This window comes from Salpingoeca rosetta, assembly GCF_000188695.1.
Source record: "Salpingoeca rosetta unplaced genomic scaffold supercont1.9, whole genome shotgun sequence".
NCBI lineage: Eukaryota > Choanoflagellata > Craspedida > Salpingoecidae > Salpingoeca > Salpingoeca rosetta.
Window position 1 is genome coordinate 7,501 of NW_004754925.1, and position 13,132 is coordinate 20,632.

Consider the following 13,132-nt stretch of genomic DNA (forward strand, 5'->3'; position numbering starts at 1 on the left):
CGCCACACCGGCAGCCGCCGCCAACTGCCCCGGATGCGCTTTATGTCAACTGCGTTCCCGACCAGCGGCAGGCGGCACCGCAGTCGCAGCCGTTCAAGCGCGGGCTCGACCTCACGTCCAACGCCACGCTCCTGGCGTGGATGCAGCAGGACAGGACCCGCAACGAGGCCGACGTCCTTCTCGAGAGGTGAAAGCGGTTTGCATGTTTTGTGTGTGTGTGTGTGTGTGTGTGTGTGCGTGCGTGTGTGTGTGTGCGTGCGTGTGTGTGTGTGTGTGTGTGTGTGTGTGTGTGTGTGTGTGTGTGTGTGTGTGTGTGTGCCCGTGTGTGTGCCCGTGTGTCTGTCTATCTGCCTGTCTGTCTGTCTGCGTTTTAGTTGTCGTTGTACCTGCGTTTTGCCTGTTAGCCTTCTCTGTGTTGTGTGCTCGTACCCGCGCACACGCACGCTCACACACGCGCGCTCACATACACACGCTCACCTACACACACTTTCACTCTGCAACTCACACTGATCACCCATCCCCTCCCAAACCCCAAACCCCCAAACCTCAAAATCGTGCGTGGCACACCAGCTCGTCCTATGGCACGTTCATGTTCCGCATGCGCAACTCGAAGCTTGCGCTGTCCATGCGGGCGCCAGGCAAGGTCGCCCACTTCCGCGTCATCCACGAGCGCGGACAGGTGCACATTGACCACGGCGAGGAGGATGTTGCAGACAACAAGTTCCCAAACCTCGACGAGCTGGTTGCGTTTTATCGCCTGCACGATCCTGATGACCGCGGTGGCCTGCCCTGCCGCCTCACCACCCCGCTCGCGTTCCACCAATAGCTGTGTTGTTTAGTTTTGTTCTGTCTTCTTTGCATCGCGTGCCACACGGGCACTTGTCGTAGCGTCACCTCTTTGTTTCGTATGAGCATGTTCTAGCGGGTGTGTGTGTGTGTTTGTGTGCATATGTGTGTGCATGTGTCTGTGCATGTGCGTGTCTGTGTGTGTGTGTGTGTGTGTGTGTGTGCACCTCTCTCTCTCTCTCTCTGTGTTTGTGTGTGTGTGTACATGTCTCTCTCTCTGTTTGTGCCTGTCTGCGTCACTCTCTGTATCCCACCCAACGTCGTCAGTGTGTCTTCCATTTCGGTTCCGCCAGTACGTGCTCAGCAGCCATCGGCTGCGTCGATGTTCGGCCCACCTGCTTCCCCTGTGCCTTCCTGCCTGTCTGGCATCATCCGCACGGCTGACAGACACTTGCCACGTTTTTGCCTCCTGTTGCGCGTGCGCTCTGTTGTCGGCTTGCGTTCCCACCACCACCACCCTTCAACTGACTTGCTTGCTATGGTTCCTTTGCTTTTCAGTCTCGCTTCCCTCTCTTGTTCTCTATCATTACTCCCTTGCTTGCCTGCTTGCCTGCTTGTGTGTGTGTGTGTGTGTGTGTGAGTGTGTAAGTGTGCGTGCGTGTGTTGTGTGTCCTTGCTACCTTCATCAACCGATCGCCAACCAATCACACACAAACAAACGCAAACGCAGCAGAAGAGAACGCAACCACAAACGAACAACCACCGCACAACACACACACACACACACTACCAACCAAGCATGTCGCTTGTTGACTATGGTTCGAGCAGCGATGAGGATCACAGTGAGGACGAGGAAGAGCAGAGGGTGGTGGGCAGTACGGCCGGTGTGAAGAAGGCAGCACCGCCACGGCAAGCAGCAGCCGTTGACAAGAAGAAGCAACGGTTACGCGCAGCGTTGGAGGCCAAGCGACGACAGATGTTCAACCTGCCAGATCCAGACGCGGTGCGAACGACTGTGTGTGTGCGTGTGTGTGCGTGTGTGTGCGTGTGTGTGCGTGTGCGTGCGTGTGTCTGTGTCTGTGTCTGTGTCTGTGTATGTGTATGTGTCTGTGTCTGTGTCTGTGTCTGTCTGTGTCTGTGTCTGTTTGTGTGTGTCTGTCTGTGTCTGTGTCTGTGGTGCCTTCCTGTCTATGCCTGCCTCTCTGCTGTGTGCTGCAACTTTTATCATCATCTGCCCAGCTGCCTATGCGTGCGCTCACGTGCACCGCTGGCCACCTTCCTGTACGCGCGTGCAGAGCGAGTTCCAGGAAGATGACGACGAGGACGACGATGCCCAAAGCCGACAGATGGCACCGGCGCCAAAGAAGCCCAAGCTCTTCTCCGAGCTGCTGCCGGCGCCCAAGCACAGCAGTGCCACGCCAGCCGCCAAAGTGCAGAGGAGCAGCATCACCACCACCACCACCACCACCAGCAAGCCAGCATCCACAGGCCCAGGTGCGTCCTCGTCATCAACCACATCGACAGTCGCAGCTGCTTCATCGGCAGCGGCATCGTCGTCATCATCCTCTACTGCGGCGTCGTCGCTGCAGCCGCGTCAGCTGCAGAAGAAAGCAGCGGGGATACCCGCCACCTCGACTTCAAAGCACACAGCCACCGCTGCCAGGCCGGCCAACCGGTTTGGATTGGTGGCCGACGACGACGACGGCGATGATGACGGTGATGATGACGACGATGGCGAAGGTGGGGTGAGCGGTGCACGTGCCAGCAGCTTCTCTGCTTCCGTGCGCCGTCAGACCCAATATCGCATCGCGTCCACGTCCGTGACGGCGGCGCCGGTAAGCGGCCTGCCGCCGCCACCATCATACGACATGCACAGCCAATACCAATCAGCACCCGTGCCAAAGGGCAAGCCCAAGTTTGGCTACGGGCGTGCACCACAGGTCGTGACATCACAGCAGCAACAGCAACAACAATACCAAGAACAACAAAGCGCGCACGGCACCACATCCAAGCTTGTCGTCACCGAGGAGGACGAAGAGGTTCGTTTGTGTGTCTCTGTCTGTGTGTGTGTGTGTGTGTGTGTGTGTGTGTGTGTGTGTGTGTGTGTGTGTGTGTCTGTGTGTGTGTGTGTCTGTGTGTGTGTGTGTGTGTGTGTGTGTGTCTGTGTTTGGTCACCATGCCGGCTTTGTGTTGCTGACCGTCACCCGCATTGCACCCCTCCTTCCATTTGCGCAGCTGAAGCGGTTTCTCGGCCGACGCGAGGGGCACGGCGCCATCAAACTCGTCAACGTCGACGATCGCGAACGAAGGTTGGCACAAGTGTGTGTGTGTGTGTGTGTGTGTATGTCTGTGTATGTCTGTGTGTATGTCTGTGTGTCTGTGTGCGTGTGTCTGTGTGCTTATATCTGTGCCTGTCTGCGTGCTTATATGTGCTTGTGTGTGTGTGTGTGTGCGTGGATATGAGCCCGCTTGTCTCTTGGGGCCTCTCTTATCTGCCTGTAAGTTGTGCCTTGCTTGCATTCATGTGTGCCTGCTTCATTCTCAGGCCACGTGCCCAACTCACCTGCTCTTGACGCTCGACAGGGACACATTTGACGAGTGGCGAGCAAAGACGAAGAACAGCACCGACACAACGCCCAAGAGCAGCCTGGTAATGAGAACAACACCATATGCATGCACGCTTGCGTTTGCACCACGCCTGCGTGTGCTTATGCACGTGTGTGTGTACACATGTATTCACGCATGTGCGCACACTTGTACACAAAGGTACACACGCCTACACGCTCACGCAAACGCACTCACTCACACTCACTCACGCACCTCACACCTCACACACTTTCACGCGCTCTCACTCACTCCCATTCTCACCACCATCAGGAGGCGGACGTACCAAAGGGGATGGAGCGCCGGAAGCATCAGATCACGTATTTGGCGGCTGAGGCGCGGGCCCGCGAGCAGGAGCTGCAGACCAAGTGGGCACACAGCGCAGCGGCACGCAGGGCCGCACGGCAGCGGTACGGGTTTTGATCACGCAGACGCGTGTCGTAGAAGAACGAGGAGAAGACGAAGCCGTGCAGACGTACGTGTGCTCCGCACACACATGCCCAGGGTCGCAACAGCACGTTCAATCCTCCCCATTTCCCTGTGGGCTGCACGATTTCGTTTGACGGTCGTGTTGATTGTCAGCGTGTATTGCTCTGGCAAGAAACATGAATAACACCCACGAATCCTGAACGGAGAAGAAACAACGCGCACAGGCACGGAAAAGGTGGGAGGGGGAGAGAAATGCACCCAAACAAACACACACAAACACACACACAAACAAACAAACACACACACACACACACATACACACACACACACCAAGCCGGGTGCGTTCAGCGGCGAAGGTGTGTTTACTTCTCACGGACGGTGTTTGAGATGCAGCCAATGGAGTCAATCTCAACCTCCACGACGTCGCCATCCTGACAGCAGCAGAAGCAAGGGGATGAAGGGGGCATGTGAACGACAACACGTGCGTACACAACAACACGTGTGTGAACTACAACACATGTGTGAACGACAACACATGTGTGCACGACAGAGTACACTCAAAAGCACCACATCAAGGAACAGCTCTCACCTTAAGCCAGACTGGCGGCTTGCGGAAGCAGCCGACGCCTGGCGGTGTGCCAGTGAGGATGATGTCACCAGGCTTCAGCGTCACAAACTGAAGAAGAGAAATCATCGTGGTGATGAAATGTGGGATGAGGGGAATGGCTGGTGGCCACGAACACAAAATGGCGAAACGCACGCCCCAGCATACACACACACACACACACACACACACACACACACACACACACACATAAAGAGGCAAAGTTGTATCGCACACACACACACACGGCAAGCACCTGGGTGATCCACTCGATAATGGTCTCTGTCTTGAAGACGAGCTGGTTGGTGTTGCTGTCCTGCATCGTCTCGCCGTTGACGCGGCACCGGATCCCAAGCTGTACACCCGCACAAACAAACAAACAAACAAACAAATGCACAGCCGCATGAACAAACAAACAAACAAACAAACAAACAAATACAAGGCATGAGACAAGCCACGGAAGCGTCGTGCATTCGGGTCGGACACAAAGCGATTGCACAGACGTTGTGGGGATCGGCAAGGTCGTCGCGGGTGACGATGGCGGGACCAATGGGTGCAAATGTGTCAAACGTCTGGCGGCGGTGGCCATGATGAAGCAGTGGGCGCACATGCATGCGATGAGAGGGGCGTGCGCAACACGCAGGGGTGAAGGGGCTGGCATGAGTAACGATCTGAGAGAACCGCTTGAACGTGTGTGGACTTCCAATCCCACCCCATGTAAACCTCACCAACACTCCCCGGTCCGTTTGTCTCTCATTCCGTCTTCTTCCCACTAACCTTGCCGATGAGCCACTGGCCCCCGTTCTTCTCCAGCTGCCAATCGCGGGCGCTGACGTCGTGCGCGACCGTGTATCCAGCCACATACTCCATAGCTTCCGCTGCCTGCACACACACACACACACGCACACACAGAGTGACAATGAATTCGTTTGCACAATTGGATGAAAGCCAACGGAGATCACAGGGTTCACGCCACCGCCATCACCCGCTCTGATAACAGGCGTTACCTTGACGCGGTGTGCTTCTTTGCCAATCACAACTGCCAACTCAACCTCAAAGTCGAGTTTCTGCAGTTAACAGGAGAAGCACGTTTGAACATGTGTGTGTGTGAACGAGGGAGCTTTGAATATGTTTGGGATTGGAGAGCCTCTTCATGTCATTGTACACGCAAGCACCAGCATGTACTTGCACGCAACTGCAGTGAGTAAGTCACCTAGCTCACACGAACACGAACACGCACGCACACGCACGCACACACACACACACACACGCACACACGCACACACACACACGCATTCACACACACACGCACTTACTCACACTCACACGCACACTCACACACACTCACACACACACACGCACACCTCGACGACTGGCGCCTTGATGATGTCTGCACCAGGGTCTGCGATGCTGGAGGCAAATTTGGAGAAAACAAGCGGCTCCTTGGGCACAGGCAGGTTCTGCATACATTTAATGAGCATGCCGATGTGAGCTGGTACAAGCTGAACACACAGCCTCATCCAAAGCACTAAAGCCATGGTGGCGATGATTGCCATCCACCCTCCACAAGCGGCAAGGTGCGCTACCTGCTCGGTGCAGTGGTCGACGTAGTTCATGCCGATGCAGATGACCTTCTCGCAATCGTAGATGGGCGCCTTGATGACTGCATCTGCAGCCTTGATCACGTTCGCCTTGCTCTCAACGGCACTGCCAATGGGAACGACGGGCAGGTAAACAGGAAGGACACATCTAAGCATATTCCACGCCGCACGAATACAAGTACGCACACGACTTGATACACACATTCACACCAACGCGCGCGCGCACGTGACTTCATACACACGAACACATACGCGTGTGCACACACGCACGCGCGCGTGCGACTTCATGCACACAAACACACACACACACTCCCCAACTCCCTCCATCCCGCTGGCTATGTTGTTCAACGTACGCCCGAACGCGTTCAATGACGGCGTCTCCTCCACGCAACACGTCGAGGGTGGTTGCTGGGATGGTCTTGTCGGTGGCCGTGACGTCGACGATGTCACCGCCATCGCTGACCTGCACGCCAAAACGCGGCTATTGTTTGTGTTTTGCGACGCAGTGGGTTTGGAGTGAGCAAGCAACCCCCCAAACCAACCGTTTACTCATAAACACACATGCACAACCACGGCAGCGACTGCATGAACAAAACTGACACTGTATGAGCTTGCTTCCCTCTCACCTTGGCGTCCGCCTGGCCTTGCTCCACAAACTGCACGAAGCGCATCCCAGTGGTTGGTTGGTACCTTCTTGTTGTGCGTTCAGTGGCAGTGTCAGTGCTGTTTGTTGTTGTTGGTCTGCTTTGTTGTGATTGTGGAAAATTTACTGATATCATTTACAAGAGATCGGCATACAACAATCTTCTGTGCCACACGCTCACACACACTCACACACACACACTCACTCTCTCTCACTCTCTCTCTCTCTCTCTCTCTCTCTCTCTCTCTCTCTCTCTCTCTCTCTTCCCTCTCACGTCAGAAAGAACTGGTTGGCGCAGACTGCAGTGCAGCGAGGAGTGCGACACTCCGTACACTTGTGGTTGTGTTCGTGCGTATGCTGCCTGTGCCGGTTCCCACATAGAGCGGCGTGTCATCATACGACGGCGGAGGCCTGGAGCCATGATACGCCCCGCTGCAGTGCGTGTCCCTGTGCGGCGGCACAGGCCTGGGCTGCCCCTCGACCTCCTCCTCCTCCTCCTCCTCCAGCGCGTCATCCTCATGCAGAGGGTGGCACTGGTCTTGGCCGCCATGCCTGCCGCCGCCTCCCAGCGCAGTCGCTTCGCCTTCGTCGTCAATGAACCCATCGTCATCGTCATACACGCCATCGGCACGGTGGTACACAACATGCTGCCCACTAACGTCGCCGCCTTCTTCGTCAGGGTGCCGCCTGCCAAAATCAACTGTGCCCGTGTACTCGGCGCTGTCATAACCAGGGTGGAAGTCCCTGTTGTGGTACAGCTCCTCATACACCAGCTCGTCCGCGGGCGGCGTGTACGGTGGAAGTGGGACGCCACTCATATCCGGCACAGATGCAGCAGCGAGCTGGTGGGCAAGCGGTGACGACCCGATGTGCAGCTGCTGTTGCTGTTGCTGCTGGTGAAGAGGATGTGGAGGAGGAGGCTGGTGGTGGTGTTTGGTGCCGGCATAGGGACCGCTGCGCACGCTGCTGCGCACAGAGCGGCGCAGCTCCTGCTTTGCGGTGCCACCGGCCTGCAAGAACACGAGCGCATCATCCTCCTGCCAACGTGCAACGTGATGTGGACCAACAGGGTTCTTTGACGTGAGCTGCCGCCAACGTGAAACACAAACCAAAATCACCCTTATTGTGGAGTGGGCAGAGAAAGAGGAGAGGGGACAAGGGAGAGAGAGAGAGAGAGACAGACAGAGAGAGACAGACAGAGAGAGACAGAGTCAGACACACACACACACACACACACACACACACACAAAAGCACGCACGCACACACAGAAACACGCAGACACAATGGGTACCTCAAGAGAGAGTTGTGCTTGGTATTGCTTGGTTTTGTTGGAATAGTGGATGAACAAGCCGACAGCAGCGGCGGTGGCAAGCACGGCTACAACTGCCACAACAACTGCGAAACAACAAGTGTTGGGCATGGGCCATGCAAAGGTGAGCAAAGGAGGTCGTGCTGCCCCTTTCGCACATGGGAAAGAAGTCAGCATGCATGCAAGCAAGCACCGGAGCGTGGGGGTGCAAGGAAGGTGGTTGCTCTCGAAGTACGCACTTGCGATGATGATGACCGTGTTGGGGCCTGATGTCTCCTCAATACGACTCACATCATCCACAGAGAATCCTGTTCAAATGACAAATCAAAGAAGTAAAATGGGTGAGAATAGTTCTTGGAAATGCACGCACCAATGCATGCCATGCACACAGAGAACATGTAGCAGCCTTTGTGAAGATCTCCTCCATGGTGTGTCGGCTTGCACACACATACATGCAAAGCTGAATTCTTACACCGCACACAAACACACAAACACGCACACACAACACAACACAACACACGTACCTGCGCTGTGGACGGCGGAGGTGACAGCGGGCTCGACCAGGACGGCAATGAGCTGGTTAGCGGAGAGACAGCCCGTGTTGTCTGTCCTGCAGGCCCACAGCTGCAAGGCTGTCTCGTTGGAGCCCTGCGCGAGGGTGCTGACCGACACCGGGAAGCCGAGTGCCTGGAAAGTTCATGATGATACCACGTTGCGCACACGACGTTGGTGTTCATTCACATACACATGCACATGCACACACACACATGCACATGCACGCACACACACACAAACGTGCACACATGCACACACACACACACACACACACACACACACACACACACACACACACACAAACGTGCACCCATGCGCACACACACACACACAAACGTGCACCCATGCGCGCACACACATACACATGCACACAAACGTGCACATACATACACATACACACACACAAACACACAAACATTCACAAAGCACATACCTGTGACAGCATGATTTGTACGGCGTCGATGGTGCGAAGTGGCGAGATGACGACACGAAGAAACTCTTGCTGGGCAGCCTCGCATGAAGTGTGCTGGCAAGTGCGCCGATCAGCAGCTGCAGCAACGCGAAGTTGGTGCGGGGAACGTGTGGAGAAGAGACACCGCAGTGTCGCAAATTAGCATTGCACCCAGAGAAGGTGTGTGTGTGTGTGTATGTGTGTGTGTGTGTGTGTGTGTGTGTGTTGTGTTGTGTGTGTGCGTGTGAGGGAGGAGATGGGGGTGCGCCAACTCAAAACAAGCAACCCCATCCAAACAATACAAGCACACAACTGTGGTTAGGTGAACGTACGAGGGACGCGCCAGGAGCAAAACGAGGCGTTGACGGCCATGCGAGATCCACTGTCCTCACACATACATTGGTAGAACACAGACTGCAAAAGAAGTGCAATGGCATGTACACATTGTGAGCGTAATCTGCACGACAAACATGAGGTTACGCGCACACGCACACACACGCACACACACGCACACACGCGCACGCTCATGCACGCTCATGCACACATGCACACAACTACACACACACGCACGCATGCTCATGCACACACATGCACACAACTACACACACACGCGCACACATGCACACACATGCACACACATGCAAACACACACATGCACACACACACACACCTGTTCGCCGGTGTTGCAGGGCTGGTCGCACGGGTTTGTCAGCGTGACGGCGTAGTCGCACGTGTACTCGTGGTTGCTGCTGTCGGGGCGCGGGGCCGTGCAGTCCTCCGCTGTGCACGCGCACTCCCCATTGGCCGCACACGTGCCGACATACCCTTTGTGCGAAGTGCAGGCATCGCCCGTCGGCACAGGACACATGCCGCCGGCAACCCACGTCTGCGTTGGGGTGGTTGCATTAATCAGGTTGCGGCAGCTCGGGCTGTAAGGGCGGCAGAGGCCTCCACGGGCACTGGAGCACGACACTGCACACTCGGCAGTGTAGTGGCTGCAGCCAAAGAGGCCCAAATCCGCACAGAAGGCGTCGTGCAGGTGCATGCATCTCCCCTGTTGGCATGCGCCGTGACCGATGGTGCCGCCGTCGGTATCCAGGAACCGGCATGGGGTTCCGTTGTCCTTGTGCTGGTACGCCGGGCACTCTGCCGTGCTCCCCGTGCACAGGCCAGGTAGTTTGCACTCGGCCTCCTGCGCCGTCAGCTCGCGACATACGACGCCGGAGGGGAGGAAGCGGTTGCCCAGGCAGCACGGCCCGTTGTCGGTGAGGTCGTTGCACGGGTGCGCCTCCTCCAGGCAGCCGCCCTTGACGGCAAGCACAGCGGTGATGGCGTCGATGTTGCACGGGCTGAAGAACTGGGCATTGCGGTGCGTGTTCTCAAGTGCAATGGCGGGATACATCAGATATGGGCCGCCCTGACAAGCACAGAAGAAAGAAGGGGAAAAGAAAGGAAGAGGGGGGGGGGGCAAGACGAGCACGTGTTGGGGTCGTGGTGAGGCTACATGGATGAACAAGGAAGGGAGGCACACATATGGCAAAGGAAGAAGATGGCGACAAGCTGTCCGCTGCCATGAACTTGGACCCAGCTCTCAATTACCACTAACAAGCCACCATCAACCTCGAAAGACGGAGACACAGCACACACACACACACACGCACACACACACACGCACGCACACACACACACACACACACACACACACACACACACACACACGCACACACACACACGCACACACACACACACTCCAATGCACCTGCTCGAGCGTTGGATGGCACTTTGTGCCCTCCACGGAGGGACAGTAGGAGGCGGACGTGTCGCTCAAGTCGCACGTGTGTCGTGCGCCGACGTTGTGGCCAAACTGGAAGCAGGCACACAGCAAGAAATGACACAGCGGCAAAGGGGAAACAGGCGGGTAAGGACGAGCAACACGTCAGCACACGTCAGCCAAGCCATCGTCACAGAAGGAAAGGAAAACAGTGAGACAAAAGAGAGCACACAACACAACGCGGAACACAGAACAACAAAACCAGAACAATCACCAGCAACAACGACACGACCACCACCACCACCACCACCAGCAACATGCACCAAGAAACCCACACCCACCCACCCCCAACCCTTTCCTTCTGCCTCCTCCCCCCCCCCCACCTCCATTAGCTTCGCCCTCCACACGCACCTCGTGTGCAGTGGAGAGGACGGTTTGCCACGTTGCAACGGGGATCTCACGCGCAGATTTCGTGGTGCTGATGCCGGCATTGAGGCTGCGCCCCTGTGCAATGCGCGACTCGCACAGCCCGCCAACAACCGTGCTCGCGGTGGACGCCTGAACGGCCACGCCCAGCACGCCGTCCAGGTTGGTGTGGGTGAAGAGGTGGTTGAGGCAGACCTGCTGGGCCGTTAGGTACCCGTCACCGCGGGCGCGCTCCTTGCGTGCGAGCCAGCGCTGGTACTGCTGCAGCACGCGGGAGGCGACGTCTGCTGATGCGCCGGCGGTGATGGGGATGGTGGACAGCTCCAGAGCATCGTGCACCGCGGCCCCGGCAATGCGGAAAGTGAGGATGTTGGCGAGGTTGTCATGGTGCTGGTACAGCCCGTCCACCTGGAAGAGGATGTCCACCATCTTGAGCAGGGCGCGTTGCTTGCGCTGGGCGAGCGAGCCGACGCCGCCCCACGCCCGCAGGAACGACGCGTCCGCATCGAGGAACACGCTGCACGTGATGTGGTCGGGCCCCGGCTGCCCATCTCCAGTCGCCACCACAGACGCGCGGCGCGCACGATGCGAGGGGCCGGCAGCATCGCCATCGTCGCCGTCGTGGAGCAGCTCGGACAAGGCCACTTCCTGTGCAGGCGTGCATGTGCCAACATGATCGTGGCTGTGTGGCGCAGCTCCGTGCTCAGTAGTGGCATTGCTGTGCGCGTGGGTTGGATCCGGGGCCATGTCCTTCAAGGCCTGAACCTCTTCCAGTGTCAGTCGACGAATGTGCACGTGCGGGCACTCCACAGCAACGCCATCATCGCTGCCTGCACGACTGTCATTCTGCTGCTGCTGCTGCTGCTGCTGCTGCTGTTGTTGTTGTTGGTACTGTTCTTGCCGTTGCTGATGCTGTTGTTGGTGTTGTTGTTGGTCGTTGGGTGGGGCGTCTTGTGCTCGCTCCAGAACTGCGAATGCACTCGTGTGCTGGGACTGCTGGAACCAGGACGCCTGCATTGTTGACGCCATGGTGTGGATGACCAGCCCAGACCGAATGCACATGTTGGCATCGGTGGACAATCGCACAACAGACCCTTCTTCCCCCTGCACAGTCCCATGCCAGAACTGCACCCCTGTGTCTGCCGTCAGCTGCGGGTGCACGTTGCGCGCGTCCGCCTCGAGCACCAGCTGAACGTGCGCACTACCACCCTCCGCCTCATCGTTGATGGCGATGGTCCTGTGCTGTGATGACGACGACGATGACGTTGACGATGCAGTTTGCTGGTGTTGCTGCTGCTGTCGTTGCTGCTGTCGTTGCTGCTGCTGTTGCTGCTGCTGTTGTCGCTGCTGGTGCACGACTTGCGCGCAGTTGCTTGTGGCGCCACAGGGCGTGAGCCGACCAAAAGGGGTGTTTTGGTTGTTTCGGTGGCTGCTCTGCGCTGTGGCGCTGTTCGGCGTGGTGGCGTGAGCACAGATGCAGCCCACAGCGAGTGCTGCTAGCAGCAGCAACAGCAACCGATGTGGCGGTGCTGCGCTGGGAGATGCAGCCTGCCACCTCTGCGTGTTGGCTCTCTTGGCCAAACAGCGGGTGGCCATGACTGGTGCTGCTGACTGCGTGTGCGTGTTTGTTTGGGGAGGTTGAATGATGCTGTATTGGTGCTGCTGTGTTGGTGCTGCTGTGGTTGTTGTCACCGTGTTTGTGCTGCTCTTGTTGCAGCTGTGGTTGTACTGCTGTTGGTGCTGCTGTGGTTGTTGTCGCTGTGGTTGTGCTGTTGGTGCTGCTGTTTTGTCAATTGGTTGCGGCGCGTTCGTTGTGAGCTGTGCCTTGGCTGTGCGCCGTGCTGGTTGTGTGTTGATGCCGATGGTCAAATCACACTCTCCGCTCGCTCCCCTCGCTCTCTTTACTTGTGGTGGGCTGCGTGTGGCGTGGTGGTGAGTGGCGGTGCTGAGCG

The 13,132-nt window shown here is 57.1% G+C and overlaps 4 protein-coding genes across 4 annotated transcripts in view; 2 read left to right on the top strand and 2 right to left on the bottom strand.

Moving 5' to 3' along the window:
* PTSG_03898 (uncharacterized protein) overlaps positions 1-826 on the top strand; it is a gene marked incomplete at its 3' end in the record, with an annotated part of 1,968 nt that extends 1,142 nt beyond the window's left edge. The window contains exons 1-2 of the mRNA XM_004994735.1: positions 1-187; positions 571-826. The exon at positions 1-187 is cut by the window's left edge and continues 1,142 nt beyond it. Coding sequence (XP_004994792.1) covers positions 1-187; positions 571-826 — 443 coding nt within the window. The remainder of the gene's footprint in view (positions 188-570) is intronic.
* A 665-nt stretch (positions 827-1,491) lies between these two features.
* Positions 1,492-4,020, top strand: PTSG_03899 (uncharacterized protein). Its single transcript, XM_004994736.1, has 5 exons — positions 1,492-1,789; positions 2,082-2,825; positions 3,022-3,095; positions 3,370-3,436; positions 3,664-4,020. Exons 1-5 carry the CDS (start codon positions 1,586-1,588, stop codon positions 3,811-3,813), a joined length of 1,239 nt encoding a protein of 412 aa, XP_004994793.1. The 5' UTR covers positions 1,492-1,585; the 3' UTR covers positions 3,814-4,020.
* Positions 3,957-6,779, bottom strand: PTSG_03900 (fumarylacetoacetate hydrolase domain-containing protein 2B). The gene is made up of 10 exons (XM_004994737.1): positions 6,651-6,779; positions 6,378-6,505; positions 6,010-6,130; positions 5,788-5,883; positions 5,431-5,490; positions 5,201-5,305; positions 4,927-4,995; positions 4,680-4,778; positions 4,409-4,495; positions 3,957-4,250 (listed from the first exon to the last, which is right to left on the bottom strand). Exons 1-10 carry the CDS (start codon positions 6,693-6,695, stop codon positions 4,182-4,184), a joined length of 879 nt encoding a protein of 292 aa, XP_004994794.1. The 5' UTR covers positions 6,696-6,779; the 3' UTR covers positions 3,957-4,181.
* Positions 6,780-6,942: 163 nt separating this feature from the next.
* On the bottom strand, positions 6,943-12,936 carry PTSG_03901 (uncharacterized protein; the record flags this gene model as incomplete). The annotated part of the gene is made up of 9 exons (XM_004994738.1): positions 11,166-12,936; positions 10,743-10,847; positions 9,654-10,400; positions 9,316-9,397; positions 8,966-9,081; positions 8,502-8,664; positions 8,217-8,285; positions 7,960-8,063; positions 6,943-7,752 (listed from the first exon to the last, which is right to left on the bottom strand). The coding sequence occupies exons 1-9, from the start codon at positions 12,774-12,776 to the stop codon at positions 6,943-6,945; spliced, it is 3,807 nt and encodes a 1,268-aa protein (XP_004994795.1). The 5' UTR covers positions 12,777-12,936.
* Positions 12,937-13,132: the final 196 nt, after the last annotated feature.